Source organism: Strigops habroptila, chromosome 14 (assembly GCF_004027225.2).
Source record: "Strigops habroptila isolate Jane chromosome 14, bStrHab1.2.pri, whole genome shotgun sequence".
Taxonomy (NCBI): domain Eukaryota; kingdom Metazoa; phylum Chordata; class Aves; order Psittaciformes; family Psittacidae; genus Strigops; species Strigops habroptila.
Genome location: NC_044290.2, coordinates 2,823,005 through 2,847,072, shown reverse-complemented (window position 1 = coordinate 2,847,072; position 24,068 = coordinate 2,823,005). Strand labels below are relative to the sequence as shown.

General features: G+C 60.2%; 1 protein-coding gene across 6 annotated transcripts; it reads left to right on the top strand.

Moving 5' to 3' along the window:
• Window positions 1-1,242: 1,242 nt before the first annotated feature.
• Window positions 1,243-24,068, top strand: RNF157 (ring finger protein 157). Of its 6 annotated transcripts, none has more exons than XM_030506526.1 (20): window positions 1,243-1,455; window positions 6,114-6,232; window positions 10,088-10,176; window positions 10,862-11,008; window positions 11,443-11,560; window positions 11,672-11,738; window positions 11,883-11,926; window positions 12,307-12,354; window positions 12,590-12,661; window positions 13,195-13,354; window positions 13,740-13,852; window positions 14,644-14,870; window positions 14,954-15,062; window positions 15,249-15,360; window positions 15,693-15,889; window positions 16,020-16,085; window positions 16,383-16,431; window positions 17,906-18,016; window positions 21,142-21,182; window positions 21,629-24,068. In XM_030506526.1, exons 1-19 carry the CDS (start codon window positions 1,368-1,370, stop codon window positions 21,180-21,182), a joined length of 1,977 nt encoding a protein of 658 aa, XP_030362386.1. In that variant the 5' UTR covers window positions 1,243-1,367; the 3' UTR covers window positions 21,629-24,068. The 6 variants fall into 6 exon arrangements, with proteins under 6 accessions (XP_030362386.1, XP_030362383.1, XP_030362389.1 ...); XM_030506523.1 differs by having other exon boundaries at window positions 15,663-15,889; XM_030506525.1 differs by having other exon boundaries at window positions 1,276-1,455; window positions 10,115-10,176; window positions 15,663-15,889.

Sequence of the window (24,068 nt, the reverse complement as noted above, 5' to 3'; positions counted from 1 at the left end):
GGATCTGCACGGGGATAACTTGGAATTATGATCTGCACTAAACCCCTGCAGTGTGTTGTGTGCTCATAATGAAACGTGCTCCGGCTCCCAGGCTCGCGTTTCTCACTGGCAGCTCAGCAGCGCTGGGCTGCTCTTCCAACGATCCAGGTGCACAATGGGCTCCCCAGAATGTGTGTTGGGGTGAGCAGGGATCAGCAGGGACCCAAGGGCTGAACAAGGGTCCTGATTGATGTTCCCTCGGCTCCTCTTCGGCCGGTGCTGGCACCCAGCTGGGGTGTGACATCCAGCAGCGTGGACACAGTCACTGCGGGTGACACTGGGGCTGCAGGTCCTGGTGTGACAGCCACAGGCTGAGAATTGGGGTACAAAGCTGCAACCGGGTGGTGGTGGCCACTCCTTGGTTTGGCTTTTCTCAGCCAAAAGATCAGGGAGGGCAACGGATGCGCGGTCCCTCTGAGGAGGGGGGAGCCCCGGGAATGGCTCCGGGACACGGGGCAGCTGATGCCTCCCCGCACGTCTCCTGGTTGATATTTATAGCACTCGAGTTATCAACTCGAATCAAAATCATGTGATGCTCCACTAACTTCCACTGCAGGACTAATTGATTGCCACGGTTTAAGCGGGCAGCCGAAGGGTCCCTCCTTCACCTTCATCTCCAAGTGGAAGATGTGAAGGTGCTCACGTGCTTCCCAGTAGCATAACGCTGGGGGAACTGGGGGAAGCTGGGGGTGCACTGGAGCGGACAGGCAGAGGCTGCTCCCGGCAAACACAGCAGAGCTGGGAAGGCGGGATGGAGGAGATGGAGGTGGGCACTGATGGGGGTTAATTTCACCCCATTCCAAGCGCTGTGCAGCCCCGGGGTGGGGTCCCAGTCTGGCCCTGGGGGTCCCCATGGTGGGGTTGCTGTTCAGTGTTACCCGTGGTGGGGCTGAGGTGAGGGGGTGACACTGGAGAGCGCAGGGGGCACTGGGGTGTGAGACTGGGGGGGCAGGTGAAGGGTACAAGGGGGTAACTGGGTGACACCGGCGGTGGCACCGGGGGCACGCTCATGCTACGGGGAGGGAGCAGGTAAGTGTCACCTGAGGGGGGGACACCAGGGTGGGGTGATCCTGGGGACAGGGGCAGCGCCTTGTCCTCAAGCCCCGCGGCATCCCCGGGGCGGTGCGGGGCGGTGCGGGGCGGGGGAGCCCGGCCCTGCCCGGCCCCGCATTGGCGCAGCCCCGGCGCTAGCGCGGAGGCGGTACCGGGCGCGGCGCAGAGCGGAGGATGCTGCGGGCGGGGGCCGTCGCCGCCAGCCCCGGTGCCGGTCCCGGTGCCGGGCGGGAGGGAGCCTCGCCGCATCCCGCCCGCTGAGCCCCGGCCCGGCCATGGGGGCTCTGACCAGCCGGCAAAACGCAGGCGTGGAGGAAGTGGATATCCCCGCTAATTCCGTCTATAGATACCCCCCGAAATCCGGTGAGACACGGCGGGGGGGGAGAGTCCCGCGTCTCGGTGCCGCTGGGCTGGGGGGGGAAAGGGGCAGCGAGCGGGGCGGGGGGAGCCGGGCACGACCTTGCTCCGGTGGGGGATGTCCCTGCGCCCCCCAAAGCAAACCCCGACCGCAGGCAGCTGGGGGGGCACGCTAAAATTATCCATGTGGTGCTCGTGTGGTGCGGTGGGGACGGGGTCACCCCTGGGGTCCCCTCTCTGGGTGCCCCTTTGCCAGCCGAACCCGGCCTCCAAACTTGGCTGAGTTGATGCGACATAATAATAATAATAGTAATAATAATAATAACAACTATTATTATTATTATTTTAGCTGCTGTCTGCAGCATGGGGCTGGAGCTGGTTTTGTAGCCAGTTGCTCCAGCGCTGGCTGCTTGGGAAAAACCTGGGTTTAAATTCCCGGGAGGATGAGGGAGGATGGGTGGGAGGGATTGGAGGGGATCCCTCCTTCCGAGGGCCCTGCCCCGGAGCAGCACCCCAGCCTCTGCCGTGGGGAGCCTTCCCCAGCTTCTCTCCTGCCCCCGGTGTCGCTCCTGCTCCCGGCCCTGTCTCAAACCTTGTGTGTGACCTTGGAAAATCCGTCCCTCCCCTCCAGGCCTCGGTTTTCCCTGCAAAGAGCCGGGATGAGCCGGTGTCGGGGAGGGTTGTGGTGGGGAGAGGTGATGGAGCCGGGTCCTTGGGTGGGCAGCGCTTCCCACCTGCAAAAATCCCCCTTTGCCAGGATGCTGACCTGGAGCACCGCGTGTGCACAGGGATTGCCACAGGATCCTTGCGGCACTGGCTATTATTAATAGGAAACTATTTTGGTAGCTAATAGGATAAAGTAAACCCTTGGCTCGTCAGTGCTATGACAAATGACTTGCTAATTGCAAATAAAGACCTCCTCAGGAAGCATTGCAGCCAGCGCAGTCCCTGTTCTTGTCCCGAAAACCTGTGCTGGGCTTGATTTATTATTGTTATTTGAATTTGAAGCTAAAATGGGCTGGCACATCCGTGGAGGTGCAGGTTAACCGGGACACTGCAGGGTGGAGATGGCTGATCCTCAGCAGTGGGGCTACCCCTGCTCCCCCTTTTCCATGGATTCAAGGCCTTTGTCACCTTGATGCTGGCTGAAGCTGGACCACCCCATCCTGGGTTTGCTCTTTGCAGGGGCTGTGGCTCTGTGCATTAAGCGGTTTTGTCTTGAGCCCCTTTCTTTTTTAGGGGCTCTTGAACTATCTGGGTGTGCAGGGGTGGAGGTGTCAGTGCTTTGCAGCTCTAGGGAAGCAATAGCTCCCAGCTGAGCACTTCCAAACTCCTCTCAGCTGCAGAGGACGCGGTGCTGATGCTTGGCTCTGGCTTTCAGGAGGAAGCTGAGGCTCTCGGGGTGCTCAGTGGGGCTGGTCCCACTGATGGGGTGAACGCAGAGCTGGGGGGATGGTCCTGGGGTCCTCAGGGGGAGGCGCCCTGTTGCCGTGGGATGCGCCAGGGCGAGGGCAGGCTGGTGACCGTGGGAGATTATGGCTCTTAATCCAAGCGGGGATTTGCCTTCAGCGCTGCCGGCAGCCGAGGGGACGTGCCGGGAGCGGAGCCGATTCCTCCTGGCAGCAGCGCTGCTCTCGCCTCGAATGCCGCATGGAAACAGCCACTGGCTTTGGGAATGTGGTCCTGGGGGGGGTGTCTCATGGGACCCCAGGGTATTCCCTCCTCTCTCTGCGGATGTGGCTTTGGCTGCTGGGCTGCAGGCTCGCTCAGGATGGTTGGTGCAGCCCGTGGGAATAGGGCAGCTATGTCTTGTCCCAAGCGAGCATCTCCCCTGCATTATCCTGGGGTCCCATCCAGGCTGGAGGCAAATGGGATTAGTTAAACCAGTATTTTGAAGCGAAGGCTGGGATTTACTTCGTGATTCTAATCTCGTGCTGGTAAAGGCGAGAGGGAGAGCAAAAGGGGGCTGGCTTGGGGCAAGTCCTTGGCTTCCAGCCCCTGTCCCTGGCTGAGGTTGGCACCGGGAGGAGGGAACAGGCTGGGAACAGGAGCGAGGGGCTTGGCCACGCAGTGACACCCCAGTCCCGGGGTCACCACGCCAGGGTGGTGGCACTGCCGCGGCACCGGGAGCAGCTCCGGGGCTGTGACGGGTGAGGGCTGACGCAGCAGCGCCGTGGCCGGCGTTTGGCTTCGCCTCCGGCTGCCGCTGGCTCGGGCTGCCTGTGTTAGAGTGTGGAGTTAAACAAGCCCCAACATGCCAGCTCACCCATGGGATGCTCCGGGGCAGGAGCACCCAGTGATGGCTCAGGGGGTGATGCAGGACGTGTGTCACCGTGTGCCAGAGCCATGGGCACAGCCACAGCGCACACCAGGCTCTGCGCCCATGGGGTCTTTGTCTCTCTTGGGGCATCCAGGCAAGGTGCACCCCTGGAACTCATGGACAAAAGGGGCTGACAGTGTCATGGGCACTGGCTGGTGTCAGATATGTCCTGTTGCAGGACACGCTTGGATTGCCGGGAAGCTCAGGCCAGTTTGGTTTATTGCTTCTTTCCAGCGGCTGCTTTGGTCAGCCCTTCCCGCACGCTCTTTGGGCCTCTGGAGTTTAAGATCTCATTAACGCCTGGCTTTCCCTTGGCAATGTGACCATCCTGGTTGGGCTTTTCCTTCCCCTGGGGATAGGTGTTGGTTAAGGATTTATAATTAGCCAATAATTATAAATTATTGGCTGTGGCTGGGAAGGTGCTTCTCTGCCACCCGCCGTGCCCACGGGGTTGCCGGCACCCCAGGGCACAGCTTGAGGCTCCTGTTCAATGGTAAAGTTTCTGGAGGACCTTCCCTGGGCTGGAGCATGAGGCCAGTGCTGTCTGCTGCAAAGGGGGAGCTGAAGCCCCTGGGCCATGCATGGGGTGCCCTGGGAGCCTGCAGCACCCTGGCAGGGAGATGGGGTGACAGTGGTGTGTTCCCCACCTGCTCCCAACCTATGGTAGCCCCCAGCACCCACCAAACCATGGCTGGAGCCATCTCTGAGAGCCCCTGCTCCATTTTCCAGCTTTCTCCCGGTGCTGGAGAAGCTTTCCTGCAGGTTTAAATGCCATTTTCCCACCTCCTGCTCTCACCCCAAGTCAGTGCCAGGAAAAGCTGTGGCTGGCCCCGTGGTGCCCCGGCCGTGCTGCTGATGGCAGCTCTGCAGGCGCTTTGCTCGTGGCTTTTCTCTTTTCACGTGGCCATGTCCTTCCCTGGGGAGCTGCCTATAAATTATGTACGTGGAAAATGGGACCAGGAAGCAGCAGGCATCAATAATAGATGGTTGATGGTTGCTGCATCTGGGCATCCCTGTGCTGTGGGGTGAAGCTCTACAGCCCCTCTCGTCGCTCCTGCCCCCGTGTTACATCCCTGCTCCTCCCTCGCTCGGGCTTTGGCTCGGGGTTGGTTCTGAAATGCAGGATTAAGGCCTGATCCAGCCCTGGGCAGTCACTGCATCTGCTGGAAGCCAACTGCAAGCTCTGTCTTCAGTGCGCACAAGCAGAGCTGCAGCCCAGGCTTGAGCTCCTTTATCCAAAGGTTTAGTTTTGGGGTGTCCCTGGGGGGCTGTGGAGGACTCTGTGCTGTTGGGTTTGGGGGTTTTGTAAGGGGGACCCCGTCCCCATGGCCAGCGGGATGCAGTGTTGTGTCCATCCTATGTCTGTTGCCTCTCCTGACTCCTGGTGCTTCTGCTCACCCCGTCCTTGTTCTGCCCTCCCTTTCCCTTCCTTTTCCCACCTCAAAGAGAAGTCCCAACCCTCCTGCCCCAGTTGGGTCCTGTGGGGCTGCTCCCAGCTCAGGGGACAGGATATGCCAGTGTTTTGGCTCTGTGCTTTACCCTGCGAGGGGAGAAGGGTCCCTAGTCATTGCCTGGTGTTCATCAGGGCAATGTGAGCACTTTGCAGGGGGGGGTTCACCTTCTGGAGGGTCTACAGCCCCCCCAAATCCTCCTTCCTGCAGGTGAGCCCTTCCTAGGGAAGGCTGTGGGCTGAGAACAGACAGAACTCGGTTCAGGTGTGCTCTGCCCATCTTCCTGCCAGTGGCAAGTGTCTGGCTGCGGACACGCTGCCTTGGCTGGCACATGAGGTCTGTGATGCTGGGTGGGAGCAGCCCTGCCTGTGTGCCTGGTCCATGCTGCCCCTTCTCAGCTCCCGGGGGCTCCCAGGGCTTTCGGTGCCAGCACCAAAGGTTGATGGTTGAAGGTTGGGGTGACCTTGGGTGGTTGAGGCCAGGCCGAGGCTCGCAGCATGTCCCGGGCAGGGAAAGGGGCGCAGGGGAGGGACCCAGGCTGGGGTATGAACCTGCTCCCATTAGATCCCTGCACCAGCCTCTCCCCATCTGGGCACCATCTTCCCAGACTTCAGCCACCGGAGCCCCGGGCAGGGCCAGGATTGGGGGGATGCAGCATGGAGATGGAGGGTGAGGCAGGCAGGGAGAAGCAGCCGGGGAGGGTCGCTTCTTGGTCAGCTCCTCCTTCCCCTCCGCCTGCTGGGTGCCTGCTCAACCCGAAGGGCTCCAGCGAGGTGACCCTTGGGACAAAGCCACCTCTGAGCCATCGATCCAGGGGCTTTGTGCCGCTCCATTGCCTGGCTGAAGCCCCATCCTCGCCCTCTGCTCAGGCTGTCTCTGTGTTTGCTTTCCAGGGAGCTACTTTGCCAACCACTTCATCATGGGCGGCGAGAAGTTTGACTCCACACACCCCGAGGGATACCTCTTCGGGGAGAACAGCGACCTCAACTTCCTGGGGAACCGGCCTGTGGTGGTGGGCACCGGGGACATGGGGCTGGGGGGGACACACGGGGCTGGGGGGGTCACAGGTATACCCCTTCCCAAAACGATAGTGACTCTGTGTGTCACGGTATGAGGCTGCTGGCTGTCACCTCGCAAGGGCAGAGCCAGCCAAGCATGCCTGAAGTGGCCCAAGTGGATTCTCTGATGTCTAATATAAGGGTTGGCTACTTGCTGCAGCCTGTCCTCCACTGGGAACTAACCCGGGTCTCCTCTCAGCCTATCTGCCTGCATCCACTCCACAGCGATGTAATCACAGAATCCCAGCCTGGTTTGTGTTGGAAGGGACCATAAAGCTCATCCAGCTCCACCCCCCTGCCACGGGCAGGGACACCTTCCACTAGAGCAGGTTGCTCCAAGCCCCTGTGTCCAACCTGGCCTTGAACACTGCCAGGGATGGGGCAGCCACAGCTTCTCTGGGCACCCTGTTCCAATGTTACTCTCCTATTGCAAGGGGTGAACAGGTTTGCAGGCGGTTGGGAATGGACAGGGTGATTGTGTGACATCTGCCTGTGGGTGCTGCTCAGTGCAGCTCCGTGTTGCGGGTCATTGGATCTGCACATATTTTTCCAGCCCACAAGGGCTGCTTGCACACACACACCCACCAGCTTAAAAACATCAGCTGGAGAAGAAGACGTTGAGGGGTCATGGCTCATTTAGCTCAACTCCTTTCTTGCTCTCTGAGAGCCCCTTTTCTTAGAGGGACTTTTGTTAAGGACAGGACAAGGGAATGGCTTTAACCTGCCAGAGGGGAGATTGAGATGAGCTCTTAGGCAGAAGCTCTTCCCTGTGAGGGTGCTGAGGCGCTGGCACAGGGTGCCCAGAGAAGCTGTGGCACCCCAAAACCCCTGTGAGCACTGGGCGGGCAGAGGCAGTGCCCTGCTCTCCATCCTCTGTGCTTCCCCAGAGAGTCAGCGCTCGGATTCCCTCTCCAGCAGTGAGCACTGAGAAACCCTCTTGGCTCAGTAGCAGCCTCTAACCTGCCCAGTGAGCAGGTCCTGGTCAGGCACCCGGCAGCACAAGCTGTGGGGAAGGAAAAGGAGCAGCTTGGGAACAGCAGAAAGAATTAACACGGTGTTGCCAACTAAACTGCATCGCTCTGGTTTAATCACCAACAGCCCTGGGCTGCAGAGCTGCCACCAAGGTCCCATCTCCCTGGGAACAGGGGGTGTTTTGGGGCTGGGCTTTCAGGTCAGGCCAGTTTTGGGGGCTCAGGGAGGGGTTGGGGAGGATCCGTGTTGTTTCTGGTCCAAGCCTGTGCCCAGGCACCGTTGTTTGGGCATCTCTGATGCCACCTCCAAGACTTGTCTTGATGCTGCTTGGCTGCGATGCTTTCGTGTCCTGTCTGCTGTGAGAGCTCTGGCTGGGCCAGAAGCATTGGATATGGCCAGTGCTTTTTGGTGGGGGGTTTATTTGGGTTCCTTGGATATCAAGAGCCAGGAAAAATTGCATCCCAGTGTCCCAAGTCCTCTCTGAGCTGAGCACCGTGTCAGAGCTACCCACAGCAGCGACGTGCAGAGCACCCAGAGGCTGTGCACTCTCCCCTCCATGGATAATCTGGATTTTCCAGCTGGGAACAGGTTCCCAAGGGGCTGGGAAGGGTGTTGCAGGTTTGAGTAGCTGCCACCACGCTGGCACAGCCCTGCAGGGGCCCAGGAGCAGGGAAGCTGCTTGTGGCACCCACAGCGCTCAGGGGGAGCTGGGCGCTACTGAAGCGTGTCACTGGGTTTCCCTGGCCGTGCAAACCTGCCTGGCTCTGCTCGTGGAGAAATCCCAAGAGAGGGTTTGAGGGTTTGTTTTTCACTGTAGCAGAAGGTGGCCTGGACCAGATGTTGCTGTAGCACGTGGACGATGTTCATAAGGGTAACGGTTGCAGTGAGGGGTTTTTCCTGTTGTTTTTCAACTTGATTTAAATCGAGGAGATGCAAAACCTCCTCCAAGAGCCCCTCTGTGATGTCAGATCAGGCTTGCAGCATCTAATTCAATAAAAAACCCAATTCCCCCCCAAAAGAGCCCACACGTGGGTGTGAAGGAGCCCAGTGGTGACGTTTCTGCAGCACAAAATTTGCCTGTGGCACTTCCCCACCCTGCCCAGCACCCAGGGGACCTGCTGCTCCTTTCCTGCATCACCCACCCCTGGGTGCTGTGGTGCAATGGGGGTGGCACCCAGGGGTGCTATCTGTTCTGCCACTTAGTGTGGGCTGCTTTGGGTATGGCTGGGCTGCGAGCAAAAGGTTGGATTATTTAATGTGACTAGCAGAGGATCACGACATGCCTCAACATGTCGTGACATGGCTCAGCTCCAGCCCTGAGGCCTTTTCTCACTTGCTCCCTTCCAGCTGCAAGGCGTGATTCTGCAGGTGCACATTAACAGGTTCATTAACACCGGGTTAATGACCGAGCAGGGGCAATCCCGAGGTGCTGTGGGTTCACTTTCCACGCTTCTGGTGCTGTCAGCCATGCTGGGCTGGCCCAAGCTTTAACCTGCTTTTCAGTGCCACGGTGGGACCAGAGCTGTGGGATGGTGGGACACGGGAGGTGATGCTGGGTGGTGGAGGAGGGATGGGGCAGGTCTGTGTTTGTGCTGCCTGGTCCTGCGGGCTGTCTGTCCCATCCCATCCCAACCCTCTGAGTCGTGGCCAGGTCACCCAGCCCCGTCCATCCTGCTCTGCAGGGCTTTGGGCACAGGGCGGGTGATGGTGGATTTGGGGATGGGGAAGGCGATGATGGATTTCCCACGCGAGGGCGCCAGGACCACGGGAAACGGGCACCTCGCTCCCCGCAGGGGCCATCTGCAGTTCAGTCTCGTCCCCTCGGTCCCAGGGTCCAGTGGGTGCTTCACTGTCTGAGCTGGGGGTGACATGGGGGGACAAGCGGACCCAGGCAGCCTGGCGTGGTTCCCATTTCCTCTCCCAAGGCAGCAATTGAGCCCTTGGTCTTGTGAGCATCTGCCATCCCTGATGGCGCCTGATGCCCTCCTGGTGCTGGCTGTCCCCTGGCACATGGTGACAGCTCACCAATGAGCTGGGCCTTCATCCCAGCCTCTGTGTCTCCAACATGTGTTTGTGTTGTCCCTTCATGGGCTTTAACCTACCTGGGAGATGGAGAGGAGGGAGATGGGTCCTGCACCCCTTCCCCAGTGCCCTCCTTTGGGTGGCTGCAGTGCCAAGCATGGGGTGTCCCTGGATGCCACCGTGTCCCCTCTCCCCAGTAAACCCTGTAGCCCCTGTGCAGGTGAACAGGAGGGACCAGGAAGGACAAGGTCACCTTGGAGGATGACATGACACCTCTCCCCTGTGGTGCTGCTGCCTGGTCCTGCCTGGTCACCCCTTTGCCTCCCCGCTCTGGGCATGGCAGAGACCCCACCACCCAATTCCCATCCATCCCAGGGAGAAACAGGGACCCTGTGGCTGTTCCTTGGCTCTTCTTGTTCTGGAGCTTCAGCCTCCCCTTGCCCAGCCTCATCCAGCAGCTCCACACTGCAAGAGCTTAAAGCAACACCACCAGCCACCCGCCTGCCCTGTGCCCACGCCCCACTTGCCCTTCGGTCAAAGGGGCAAGGAACAGCCCCTCTCTGCATGTCCCCACAGTGCAACTGTCCCCTGCAAGGGGTTTTAGGCTTGCTCTTTGCGGAGGGATGTCCCTGTCATCACACTGCCTGGTACCCAAGTGCCAGCGGGAGCTGTGGGTCAGCACCCACCAGGATGTACAGGCCACCCTGGGTCCCTGCATACAGGGTGTTGGGTTGGGGATGGGGGATCCAGGACAAGGTCCACAGCTGCTATACCCCCATGTGTGTCTGCCTTCACCGGTGTCTCTCTCGTCCTAGTTCCCTTACGCTGCTCCACCTCCTCAGGAACCCGTGAAGACCCTCAGGAGCTTGATCAACATCCGCAAGGACACCCTGCGCCTCGTCAAGTGAGTCCTGCGGGGAGGGCAGGGATGGGCACCCCACGGTGCTCACCCCATGAGCCATGGGAGGGAAGGGTCCAGCTGGGTGCTCCAGGGGATGCTGAGCACAGGGATGCTCTCACTTTGGATAGAGGGGATGAGCTATTGCTGTCCCCATCCCCTCCCAGCACGGGTGAGCTTCCCACATGCTGGCGCTGGCTGCCTGTGGGATTAAAGGAGCTTAGTGCTTCCTTTGAAGTGCTTTTTCTTCCTCCCCCACCTTCCAAAGGCTTTGCTGGAGGGAGGCTGGGACAGGAGATATGGGATTGCAGCTGGAATCTGCTGCAGCACTTCCCAGTCCACAGGCCTGGCTTTGCCCAGAGGAACTGTGGCTGCCCCATCCCTGGCAGTGTTCAAGGCCAGGTTGGACACAGGGGCTTGGAGCAACCTGCTCTAGTGGAAGGTGTCCCTGCCCGTGGCAGGGGTTGGACCTGGAGGAGCTTTAAGGTCCCTTCAGCACAAACCAGTCTGGGATTCTATGACATGGGGCACTCTGAGCCCTCCTGGTGTGCCTCAGTTTCCCTTGGTGGATGGGGAAGCCCGTTTTGGAGCCACCGGTGCCAAGAGCAGCCTTGTGCCAGGGGGTCAGTCCTGGAGCACCCTGAGCCGTGCCCGGGGGGTGCCCATCTCCCGGACCCCCTGTGCCCCCCAGGTGCTCAGAGGAGGTGAAGACCCCGGGGGAGGAAGTCAGCAAAGCCAAGGTGCACTACAACGTGGAGTTCACCTTCGACACGGACGCCCGCGTGGCCATCACCATCTACTACCAGGCCAGCGAGGAGTTTCACAACGGGGTGGCGAGGTGAGGAGCCCAGCCCGGCCTGCGTCCCCCGACCATGCCCTATGCGTCCCCCTGGCCAGGGCGTGTGGCTCTCCTGAAGGACATGGACCCTTTCCTCCCTGGAGCACTTCCCCTCATCACATTGCTGAGGATAGAGAAGGATCCTCACCTCCCCTGGCTGCCACCTCCTTCCCTGTCCCATCCTGCCCCTCCTGCTCCCCACCAGCTTGGCTGCAGAGTCCCCTCCAGCCCCATGTTGGCTCCTCTGGGGTTATTTTAGCCCCGTGGATTTTTTTAGCCCTTCTTAGGACTTAGCTCAGCCCCAAAGGCATCCACATGGGCTGCGATGTGACACCCCCCCCCCATCTTCCTGGCATCCCCATGATCCGGGGAGACCAGGCGGAGCGTGGGGACACCCAGGGAGCCCCTGACTCTGTCCTCTCTCCACGGCACAGCTACATCCCCCGGGACACGAGCCTGCAGTCGGAGACGGTGCACTACAAGCGGGGGGTGTGCCAGCAGTTCTGTGTCCCCTCCCACACCATCGACCCCTCCGAGTGGAGCGAGGACGAGGTGGGTCCCACCAGTGGCATCCCCCGCGGGGTTCGGGTATGGTTGTGGATGTGGAATGAGGCCTCCATCCCTGCTCCACCTTACCCAGCCTCTCCTCCTGTCTCCCTCCAGCTGGGCTTCGACCTGGACCGGGAGGTGTACCCCATGGTGGTGCAGGCGGTGGTGGATGAAGGAGAGGGTGAGGATGGGGTTCCTTGTGGGGTTGGCTTGCCCGGTTGCTGGCATTGGGATGCCACCCCAGGGCAGAGCCTCCTGCTTGTCCTTGATGCCACCGTGGCTCTGCCCATCCCCTAAGCCCTGCGTGTCCCTCTGTGTCTTGCAGAGCACAGCGGGCACTGCCACGTGCTGCTGGCCACCTTCGAGAAGGTAAGTGCCATGCCGGGACCATCCTCCTCCTCCTACCCCCTCACCCACTGGATGCAAGAGCCTGGAGGAACCCTGCGGGGCACAGGATGGTGCTGCTGGGCTGGGGCTGTTTTGGGGCTGCTTCTGAAATTCTAGGACTATCCCCTAATTTTAGGCATCACTTTTGAGGTGTTTGGTCTCACCTCCCATCTTTCTTGCTCCAACAAGCCTTCAGCCTTGGATGTGACATCCCACAGCTTCCTGGTCCTGGGGTGTCAGGAAATTGCTGCAGAATGGGCTGGTTGGGAGTGGGAAGGGAGCAGGGACAGCTCCAGAGTGGGTACAAAGGGGTCCCTGGGTGCTCAGCCCCAGTGCCCACCCATGTGCTCTCCTCCCTCCAGCACAGTGATGGCACCTTCTGTGTGAAGCCCCTCAAGCAGAAGCAAGTGGTGAGTGTCCGGGTGTCCCCAGGGTGGTGGCAGCTCCTGCCCCGCACACCACAGGGTGACGAGGGGCTTTGGGGGGCAGCAAACCCCGCTGTGGGCAGTGGCTGCCCCTGCCCTGCTCCTGCCTCCCAGGGCGCTTTTCCAGTGCAGTCCTGAGTGCGTTGATGCAAATGGATGGAGCTGGGAGCTGGGGGGGGGACATGTCTCTGCTCCTCACCCCTTCCCCACGGGCTTGCAGGTGGATGGTGTGAGCTACCTCCTGCAGGAGATCTATGGCATTGAGAACAAGTACAACACGCAGGACCCCAAGGTATGCGCCTGCATCCCGCATCCCATGGGCCTTCCCTTAGCCCCTCTTCCCTTCCCCTAGCACAGGTCCAGCCACTAAAACATGCTCGGGCAAGAGTTTGGAGCTGCAGGTGTCTGGGGACACTTTGTGGTGGCACCAAAGCTGCTGGGGGCAGAGAGCTGCAGGATGAAACCTTTTTGTCCCCTATCCTTTTTGCACCTTCCTTTGTGCCCCCTTCTTCTCCCCCATCCATTGTGGTTCCTTGGGAGGATGATGGCTGGATATTGCTGGTTTAGGAGGGGACTGTGGGGCTCAAAGCATGGGATGTGCCTCAGGCTCTGCTTTACATATATAAAAGATGGGGTGAAGGTTGCATCCCACTGTGGGTGCCTGATGCCTCCAGCCCCATCTCCCAGCTCCAGGAGGGAGGGATAAGGTCCCAGGGCTGGATTTCAAGAGCAGGGACACGGGCAGGGAGCTCCCAGGGCACCCACTCTTGTGCCAATGGGCTGGGGACCCCAAGCTCGAGCTGGTGCCGTGTCTGCCATGGGCAGGTGGCCGAGGACGAGGTGAGTGACAACAGTGCCGAGTGCGTGGTGTGCCTGTCGGACGTGCGGGACACACTCATCCTGCCCTGCCGCCACCTCTGCCTCTGCAACACGTGTGCTGACACCCTGCGCTACCAGGCCAACAACTGCCCCATCTGCAGGCTGCGTAAGCACGGGCTGCTGGCCCTGGGAGGGGCTGGAGTGTCTGGGAAGGGGCTGGAATGTCTGGGAATGGGCTAGCTCCTCTGATGGAGGGGCTGGAATCTCTTGGAATGGGCTAGCATCTCTGGGAATGGGCTGACATCTCTGGTGGGGGGGTTGGTGTCTCTGGGAGTGGGCTGGTATCTCTCACGAGGGGGCCGGAATCTCTGGGAATGGGCTAGCATCACTGGGATTTCACTGGCATCTCCCATCCTCGGGTTCTGGGTCAGCCCCATGTACAGCGATGCTGTGCACTGCAGGGAGGCCCCTCCTGGGAAATGGGTGCTATTCTGGGAGGTGTCTCATTCGGCACCCAGTTTTCCCCCAAACTCTTGTCCCCACTGCCGCAGCTTTCCGAGCCTTGCTTCAAATCCGAGCCATGAGGAAGAAGCTGGGGCCCCTCTCGCCCACCAGCTTCAACCCCATCATCTCCTCGCAGACCTCCGACTCCGAGGAGCACTCGGTCAGTGCCCGCTGGGCAGGTTTGGGGATACACGAGCTCCCCAGGGTCAGGGTTTAGTTGTTTAATCCAATTGATCTCGCCACAAACTGCAGGTTGATACTGCAAAACCAGGGCTTTTGTTTGGGTGGGAGGACCTTGATCTGGGGCTTTCATTTATGCAGGGAGTTAGTCTGTTCTCTGGGGTTTAGCTTCTCCCTGGAGCATCCTCATCCCACCATGTGGGGGGAAACAGCCCGGGGGGACCCTCACCCTATCAGGTTGAAGGAGGTGATCCTGCCCCTCTGCTCTGGTGAGACCCTGCTTGCAGCACTGTGTGCAGTTCTGGTGTCCTCAACATAAGGACATGGAGCAAGTCCAGAGGAGGCCACGAGGATGATCAGGGGCTGGAGCACCTCCGATATGGAGACAGGCTGAGAACATTGGGGCTGTTCAGCCTGGAGAAGAGAAGCTGCGTGGAGACCTCAGAGCAGCTTCCAGTGTCTGAAGGGGGCTACAAGGATGCTGGAGAGGGACCTTCATCAGGGACTGTAGCGACGGGACAAGGGGTGATGGGTTCAAACTGAAACAGGGGAAGATCTTCCCTGTGAGGGTGCTGAGGCGCTGGCACAGGGTGCCCAGAGAAGCTGTGGCTGCCCCATCCCTGGCAGTGTTCAAGGCCAGGTTGGACACAGGGGCTTGGAGCAACCTGCTCTAGTGGAAGGTGTCCCTGCCCGTGGCAGGGGTTGGAACTGGATGAGCTTTAAGGTCCCTCCCAACCCAAACCCCTCTGTGACTCTTTGGTCTCTCCCCAGTCCTCAGAGCACATCCCCCCGGGCTATGAGGTGGTGTCTCTGCTGGAGGCTCTCAATGGGCCACTGACGCCGTCACCGGTGCCGCTGCGCGGGCTGGGGGAGCCCCCGGGCGCGGGGCCCCTGCCCTGCTACGACGGGTCCCTGCCCCCCCTGCGGGCCCTGTCACCCCTCGAGCGCCTCCCCGACTGCGGCCCCCCGGGGCTCAAGGTGAAGAGGAGCATCTCCAAGTGAGTACCGGGGTCCGGGAGGGCTCAGCGGGTCTGGGGGCTGTGGCAGGCGTGAAGCCCTTTGCTTTGCCCCCTCCGGGCAGGTCCATCTCGCAGAACTCCTCCATCCTGCCTGAAGAGGAGGATGAGAAGTCGTGCACTGAGTCAGAGCTGAGGGTCTGCAGGAGGAGATCCCCTGCCCGGTGCCAGGAGGTGAGTGCTCCCAAAACATGGTGATGAGCTGAGGCACTGGGAGGGCGGCAAGTGTGGGGAAGTGTGGGACCCGCCTGGGGTTTGCCCCTCCTGGCTCTTCCTCCATCCATAAGGATGCCTGGGGGAGATGGATCCATCCCTGCTCAATGTCCCCCATCTCATCCTCCCCATGGGCTCTTCTTCCAGGAGTGTGGTGCCACGCCAGAGAGTGAAAACCTCACCCTGTCATCATCAGGAGCCATCGACCAGTCCTCGTGCACTGGGACACCCCTCTCCTCCACCATCTCGTCCCCAGAAGGTAGGGCACCATGGCAAGGCAGGAGAGAGGTATCACAATGTGGTTTGGGTTTGCATGGCCCCTTCCTACCCTGGCACAGCGTCACCTCTGCTTCATCACCCATAGATCTGGAGATGGGGACATAGGGGCACTGATCACCCTTGCTTCATCACCCATAGACCCAAAGGGATGCGAGTCCCATGACCTACTGCTGGCAGCTTTCCACCCATCACACCTCCATGGGTCCTTCCTCCTCCTCATTAGCCCTGTTGTAATTAGCTGATACTAACTGACCACTTGCACGGGTGGGCTGGGGGGTCCAGTGGCCCAGCTCAGCCCCTTCTCTCCTGCAGAGCCTGCCAGCAGCAGCCTGGCCCAGTCCGTCATGTCCATGGCCTCCTCCCAGAGCCAGCACTCCCAGCTCAGCACCGACACTGTGTCCTCCATGTCCGGCTCCTACATCACTCCTGGCACGGAGGAGGAAGAGGAGGAGGAAGGGGAAATGCTCCCCTCGCCTGCAGCTGCCAGTGCCACAGCCTCTGACGGAGAGGTAGGGGCTGGCGGGGCTGTTGATGGTGCCCATCACCCCCAGGTTCAAGGGATTCTCCTCCAAACCCAGCAGTGCCACACTCTTGGTTGGTTGGTTTTTCCTTTCCATCTTTCCCACCTTCTTCCCACAGTCGACACCTGTGGAGTCGCCGGATATCAACTTTGTCAGCATCTCAGCCGAGGAGCGCGATGCCGAGGTAACCACAACTGCCTGGTGAGGGGCTGGCAGCCGTGGGGGCACTGGCGTGGCAGGGGGATACCAGGATCTGGGTGCCCCATGGAGCAGAAAGCTGGGCACTGGGCTGGGGAAGGGGCTGCTGGAGCATCCGTGTCCCTGCAGGGCTGCCCTGGGGATGGATGGGGCAGTGGGGTTGTCCCCCACCCAGGAGCATCTTCCTGGTCCCTGGATATCCCCGGGGCCAGGGACATCATTCCCCCAAAGGGACGCAGTGGTGGGACACTATGGGGTTGCTAATGCTCACTGCCTCTCGCAGGGCAATGACGTGCTGGAGGATGAGGACGTGTCTCCCACACAGGAAGATGGTAAAAGGCGCCGGGTCACTGTTGTTCCCTCACTACCAGTTGGCTGTCACCGGTGGGCAGCCCAGCAAGGGGCAGATGCTGGCTGTGCCCAGCTCCCCTGCCTGCCCCCTGCCACCCATGGGTGACTCCCTGGGCACTGGGGCTGGGAAAGCATCCCAGCGGGGTCACCCATGGGTGGGTTGAACGCCAGTGGCGGGGGGAATCCAGCCGGCCATGGGGACCCTGGTGAGCAGAGTGTGGGGTATAGAGGGGGCGATGGTTGGCATGCAGCATCCAATGGTGTTTCCATGGGGAAGGAGGCTCCTCTATGATTTTCCCTTTGCCAGGAAGGTCTTTCCTTGCATCTCTGAAAGTCTCCCCCTTAGGGATCCCTGCCTGGGCTGGTTCCCATAGGAAGGGGCTGCGAAACTGTTCCCTTTGGGATGCTTTCCTGACTTCTTTTATGGCCTGTCCTCAATGTGCTTTCACAAGCCAACACACGTGCACTGAGGGCTCCCCTCACCTCCTCCCTTGTGCTCAAATAAGCGAAGGAATGACGTGGTCACCCCTGTGCCATCGGCCACCAGCCACTTTGGCTTTCTGTTGGGCAATAAGGAGGCCCCCTGTGTGCCCCATCCCACGTTTACAAGTCTCTGGTTAGCAAAAATATGCCAAAACAGTTTCCCCATCCAACACGGACACTCAGCTGAGCTGGAAAGCAGGAACACCCATCCCCAAAACCTGGCCTCTGCCCTTGGGGAGGCTCTTGCTGATGGGCAGACTCATATATGACAACTGGGAGCAACCAGGGGCTGTGGTGGACATCCATGGGCATCCCAACAGTTCCAGGAGCAGGATGGCCTTTCTCCTTAGGACATGGTCCTGCACCTGTTTGCAATGGGGCTACTTATTTGGGAACATCCCTCCTGAGATTTAGCACCCGCATCTGATGGATGCAGGTCAGAACCTGGGGCTGATCTCTTGTAGAGGTGATGCTCAGAAGCAGAGTTATCTTCCTCAGCCCCCATGGCCTCCATCCGCCTGCAAAGCTTGGCTACAGCTTCTTCTGCTCCACGCATCCAGTTGCTGCCTCCTCCCACCATCCCTGCGGCTCCCACACGCGCTGATGGTGCCAGAGATGCTCCGGCAGGAGGTGACGGGTGACACCGTGACCCGGCTCTATTGACCGGGGAGCACTCGGCTGTGCCAGGGGGAGGTTTGGTGAACCCCGGGTTCACGTGTGCCCATCACTGCATCGTCGCTGTTTCACTGCCCTCCGATGCAGCCGGCACAAGGAAAGGAGCAGCTCGGGCCAGGCGTTATTGTCCGCTCTTCACCCACTCCTGTCTAGAGGCATCGTTTTAATCTCGTTTTCTTTGGAAAGAGGGTGGGGAAGGGACAGGAAAGGAGCCGGAAACCCCAGCCCCACTGCTGAAAAGGCCCCAGCGAGCCCCAGCGCTGAGCCGCGGCGTTAACTGCCTTAACTCCCTTCCAGGCCCGAGGACAGGCGCTTTCCTCGGTCTGAGCTGTGACAATAACAATGACTTGGGCATCGCACACGTGAAAGCGCTGGACAATAAACTGTGCTCTGAGGCCTGCTTACCTGGTGAGTGGCCGTCTGCTGAACATGAACTTGGCGGGGGGAACAGTCTCACTCCTCCCTGCATCACCCCAGCCCTTGGCATCCATCCCTCCTCTCCTGCCACCATCCCCATCATCCCCACCACCATTCCCACCAGGTTGTCCTCACCGCACCACACCACCCGTCCCACTGCACCAGGCATGTCACTACCCAGCTGTAGGTCAGGGCGATCTGTCCCCACTGGGATGTCCCCAGGGGGTTGCAGACTGGGATGCTCTGTCCCTTGGCCAGGGCACTGCTGGCACCCCAGCCCTTCCTGTGGCAGCAGTTGTGTGGCACAACTGCAGCCTGGCCCAGACCTATGTTGGGCACAGCTGTATTTTGGGTTGGGATGTGATCCACAGCCAGTCCAGCCTTACAACCTGCCTCCCTTCTTCTTCCAAGGCCAGGGAGATGGGGGATGTCAGGTTGGGCCGTCCTTCTGCAGAATTCCCACGTTCATCCCTCTTTCTCATTTCTTCATGCTTTCTTTTCCACTCTCCTTCCACTTCTGTTTCCTCCTGCCCTCTCTCCATCCCTTTTTTCTTTTCCTCCTCCCTCCCATGCTCCTCTGTCCGTGTGGAAGTTCATGTTCGCTCTGTGCCAACACGGTTTTCCCAACCCATGCTTGTGTCCCCTCCCTGCCCAGAGTTGCCCAAAGGTGACAAATGTATTGGTGACCCCTCTCCTCGTGTGGCCCAAGGGCTGCTCAGTGCTGCAGGCTCCTCTTTGCCAGCCCGTGTGTGTAGGAAACACGGGGCAAAAAGCCCAGATGAAGCCCTCTGAGGCTCCAGGTCTCCATCAATACATTTGTGGACAAGCTGAAAGCAACTCTGCCCCTGCCTTGCCCCTCTGGCTATATTTGTGGCAGGTCCCAGGCCCGCAGTGGGTGCCGGAGAGCCAAGAGATGCTCTGGCTAGGAGGAACCCCTAGGAGGGAGGGGAAATAATTTCTTTCCCCATTCTCTGGGAAAGCTTCCTTTCCTGCTGCTTCACCTCTGCCTGGTGGTTTCTGCGCTGGAGAAACATGCCTGAGGCTCTTGGGGAGGAACAGATGCCTGCCACAAATGCCCTGTGTCCCCTCCATCACCCTCTGGCAGCCACTGGCTGAGCCCCAACGGCCTGGGGGGGTCCCAGCAGCACCTCTGCCTTTGCTGGGGGTCCCAGCAAAGCATCCCCCAGCTCTGGCACCAGCCAAAGCCAACCCCGACCGTGTCCCCCTCACTTATACCAGGAGGAGGATGAGGAAGGGGGCAGCTTTGCAGCCCTGGCACGGTTCTAACTCTTGCTCTGCTGTGAGGACTGCAATGGCCTTGTCCCCTGGCTGGGCTGGGGCGCAGAATGTGGCCCCTGGGCTGAGCCCAGCCAAGGATGTCCTCTCCATCCTTTGGCCACCATGTGTGCCCGGCGGCTGCGCTGCTTGGAGCCCTTGGCAGGGAGGGGAAAGCATGAGAGAGAAAAGTGGGAGCTGAGCAGAGTGGGAGCTTCGGGGCTGCCCGTGGTCACCAGGGGATGAAGGGAATAATGCCAGGGATGTGAGCTCTGCCCTAAGGTGCTCGGAGCAGGATTCCCATGGGAAGAGCTCGGGGAGCTGGAGCAGCGGAGCGGAGCAGCTGCCTGGGGGCTGTGATGGTTGTTTCCTGGTGGCAATTGGTGTTGGGTTTGTCCGTTAGATTCCGGGCAGCTCCTTTCTTCCCCTGTCCCTCCGCTCCTCCTGCCCTGGGGCATTCAGCCACCCACTGTGGTGGAGCTCATGTGGGGCACAGTTTGATGCTGGTGGTGCTGGTTTGCAGTCGCAGGGCTGGTTTGCATGCACTGAAAAAGTCCTTTTTGGCAGAGGTTTCTTGCAGGTCTGGATGTAACCACATCCCCAGGGCCAGCAAGAACAGGGGGAGCTTTTACTTTGGGGCCAGGTACCGGTTTCTTGGAAGCTTAAAAGAAGATCACCTTGAGCAGAGATGTTGATATTATTACTGTTGATGTTATTGATATTATTTATTCCTCTCTCAGTTTCTCTTGTGGGGTTAAATCTGATTAGACCCATGGGTTGGGTTTTGCTCTCTCTATAACAGATGAAGGTGCAGGATGTAGTTCCTCAAAGCTGTTATGAAATCTCTGCAGATTTCAGCCTGGTGGGAAAGGGCTTTGGGAGGAATGGAAAGGCCACATCCTGGGATTTTGGGACACAAGGTTTAAATAAAACCCCCAGACCTGTGTCCTTGAGTGGATCCTGCAGAGCCCTGGGGTGAGCAGCAGGTTGCAGGGGCTGTCCCAATGGCTCAGAGCATCCTCTGGCCGTGGTCACGGCCTTGGACAGGTCCTGCTTCCCAATCCTGCTCCTCAGCAGCCACCCAAGGGTGCGCTGAGCTGAGCTGGGTCTCTGCACCAGAGCACTGCAGTGACTGATGCAGCATCAAGCTCTTAGTGGGATTTTGGGGTGTGCATGTCATGTGTGGTCCTGTTTAACTACCCCTTCCCTCTGGGATCTGCAGGCTTAACATGCCTTGCTCTCCAGCCTGAGCTTGCCATGGAAAGCCAGTGGAACAGCAGCTGCCCCCTTCCATACATCAGCAGGCAGCAGGGTTTTGTTGCTCCCTCTTTGGGAAAGCCTCAGCACTTGTCCTTGGCCTTGGGGTGCCCTCACATGGCCCCCCCTCACCTCAGAGCTGCCCCTAGCCTCGGGCACAGGGCTTTAACCTCACTGGTGGGAGCAGCCGCCCTGCTTTAGGGGTGCACCCCCTTCCTAAGGGCACCACGTAGCCTCTGGGACACAAGCCATGGGCAGGCAGGTCCCCAGCTCTACCCATCACCCTGCCCTGGCTGGAGGGTGCTGCCTGCACCAGGAGCCTGCATCCCCAGATGAGGTGTGTGGGGACCCAGCTTCCCTGTGCCACGAGCATGTCCCCCCCTCGGTTCTCCTTGGCACGAGACTGTGCATGATGCCCCCTCGCCCTGTCAGTGGCTCCCGTCCTCATCCCAGACCTGTTCACGGGCAGCGAGCCCCTCGTTCCCGCCACGGTCACCCCGGTTGCTCGCTCGTGTGCATGTCCCCCCCGCGCCACCTCTGCTCCCACCTTCACCATGTGCCTTCTGGTCTCTCCTGCCACACAGCTGCCGTGCCGGACTCCTGCCCCATTAACATTGAGGAATAGGTATGAGACACCCAGAGCCTGCGCCCGCCTCGTGCCCCATCACCCGGGGGGGTTGGTGCCCCTCACCACGGTGTTGCTGGCAGTCCTCTCGCTGGGTGACATCCCAGCCTACCCTGCAGCCCCCATGGGGCATCCATATGTGCCCTCTTACTGGGCATGGGGGGGCAGAGCCAGCCCCCTTCCATTTGGGTTATTAAAACCCGGCCATGGTGCACTGTGCTTCCCATTTGCCCCTCAGCATTCCTGAAAAATCAGGGGTTTAAGGGGCTCCCCTGGTTTGGAGAGGTAAGTGCAGGCACTCGCCAGCCCTCACTGCAGCTAAAACCCAATATGGGGCGGCTGGGGAGGTGGGTGTCATTTGGGGAGACTATATTGCATCCCATAGGAAGGTGCCCAAGGGTGCTGGTGGCTTTGGCAGCCCTTAACCCCCTGTTTTCTCGCCCCAGGCCCAGAGGCAGCCAACAACAACGTGCGGCTGCAGCAGGCGCCCTGGCCCCGCTGCCCCCCCGGCCCCCAGGACCTGGAGCAGGCAGCGGCCACCCCTGTGTGAGGGCTCAGCCTTGGCAGGGGCACACGCACCCCCTGTGCCCGCAGAGGGGTCCGGGCCCCGCAGGCATCACCACCTCCACCCCCTGCCTGTGGTGGGACTGCTTTTCCAAAGAGAAGATGGTAACATGGACTTTTCCTTCCTGGCCCCCCTGTGCAGAGGGGGGCCAAGAATCACATCACTTCAGAGCCCCCCCATCAATACCTTCCCATCCTCCAGCCCTGATGGGGACGGGCTGGGGTCCCCTCCTGCCCCCGGCCATCTCACACCCATCCCCAGGCTTCTCTCCTCCAGTGTGCAGAGCAGATGGGATGGGGTCACCCCACAGAGGGCGTCCTGGGATGCTGCCAGAGGGGGACGATGCCCAGGGGTGCGGGTTAGGGATGAGTGTTGGCATTGGCATCCTCAGTACACAAGCCAGTGACCTTCATGGGGGGCTGGCACCCCCCCAGGTTCGCTGACCCCTGCCCCTGCCACGCTATGGGATGTCCCCATTAATGCGCTGGGGGTGATGGTGCCCCTGTAGCTCCCCGTCCCTCTGCTCTCCACCCTGGGCAGCACGTGGGCTCTTGGGCCTGGCCCGAGAGGTCTCTTTTCCCCAGCAGATGGAGAGGGGTGGCCAGGGTGGCCAGGAGACCTGGGACACCCCCCACCCTTCACCCTGGTCCCCAGCCCCAGGGCCATGACTAGTCTAACCTCACTGTCTTCCACCCCGCTGGGGGCTCGGGGCTGGGGCTGTGCCCTCTCTCTGGAACAGTGCCAAACGTGTCACCCCCCGTCCTGCCCCCTCCATCGCACTTTGTAGCAGGGGGTGGATGAGGGTGTGGGAGCTGCTCCCCCATCCCTCCATCCCCACTTCTCCAGCCCCATCCCTCTGGCCAGCACTGGCCTCACAGTATAAGCGGGTTTTGCTCCAGGGGACAGGAATGCAGGGACAGCAGTGGGGTAGGGACGCAGCCACAGAGCTCGGGGACCTGATGGGGCCATTGGCAGAGGTCAGGCTCCACTCCAGAGAGCACCAAGGACAGGCAGAAGCCACTCTGAGGAGCATCAGACGCAACATCCCAATCCAGCAAGCTCTGGAGGTGTTTGAGTGAGCCCAGGGTGGGAGGTTGAGCCCCGCTTTTCCCCACCTGGTTTTCTCAGACAGATGTGACAGCAAAGCCACCTCCTCTTTGCAGAAGGAAGCTGCATTTCAGAGCTCCCTTAGGACAGAGATGTTCATCCAGCAAAAGCAACATCCCCCAGCATGCAGGGCGCGGGTCCCCACCACTGTCCCCGTGGTGGAGCACAGGCCGTGCTGATGGCCATGGCTCCTAAAGGGAGATAAAGCCCTTTTTGGGTGTGGGAGGCGTTTGCTGCTCACTTCATGGTCCTAGTGTGGGTCCTGCTGGAGGTGGGGTCAGTGTTGGCCACCCTCCTCTGTTCTGGCACCCCACCATGTCTCCTGTAAGCAAAACAGCTCCCAGATTCCTCCCTGGAAACCCAGGGCTGGATGCTTCATGGGTGGGTGACATCTCCACCAGTGGGATGGGAGCTGCTGCCATTGGGGAGCTGCGGTGGGGACGAGCCTTGCACCCCATTTGGGGACATGCTGTGTGGCCCGTGGGGACACACTGCCCAGTGCCATGGTGGGGCAACCTGTGGGGTTTGGGTGTGCTGGACCCAGGCGCCAGCACCACTGTGCTGGGCACAGGGAGAGCTTTGGGGGTTCACTGCCATGCTGAGCTGAGAAAACCAGGGGGGCTGTGGGGGGCCAGCTCTTCCCTAACCCCCAGCATGGGAAAACCAGGCTGATGCTCCAGGGGTGGCTCAGCTACCAAAGCCCAATCTTCCTTGTGGCTCCAAAGGGGAAAAGAAGAGCTCTCCAGGCCTGGCACCATGGTGTAGGGCTGTGGCGGTGCTTGTGGCTGCTGGCAGGTCAGGTTCTTGTTCAGGATGGTCCCTGGAGGTGTCCTGGAGGGTTTTCTGGCTGCTCTGAGCTGCGCGTCCCCAAGTTAGCTCCCAGGGTGGCTGTCCCATGTCCCATCCCACAGCTGGTGGCATGCACATGGTGGTGGAGGGGAGCCAGGAGAAGTGAGCAAAGAAATGAGCGTCCTCCACTGGTGGCACTGGAGAGGTGGGATTTGGGTGCAGGTGACACCAGTGCTGTCCTCAAGCCACCCAGAAGGGACAAGGGGCAGGCAGGAGCTGCTGGTGAAAGGCAACAGGCCCTTGTTCCCCTGATCCAGCTGTCAGGGATTTGGGGAAAGAAATCAGATTGCTGCTTCTGAACTCTGCTTTGAGCATGTTTTGGATTTCCAGAGTATGTTTAATAAAGGGCATCTTATGTCAATGAA

Excerpts from the sequence above, each read along its gene's own strand:
- RNF157 (XM_030506529.1), top strand. The coding sequence starts at position 1,368 with ATGGGGGCTCTGACCAGCCGGCAAAACGCAGGCGTGGAGGAAGTGGAT. Across the intron at positions 13,355-13,739 it reads CTGCCCCATCTGCAGGCTGC|CTTTCCGAGCCTTGCTTCAA; the intron begins GTAAGCACGGGC and ends CCACTGCCGCAG. Across the intron at positions 15,890-16,019 it reads CCACAGCCTCTGACGGAGAG|TCGACACCTGTGGAGTCGCC; the intron begins GTAGGGGCTGGC and ends TTCTTCCCACAG.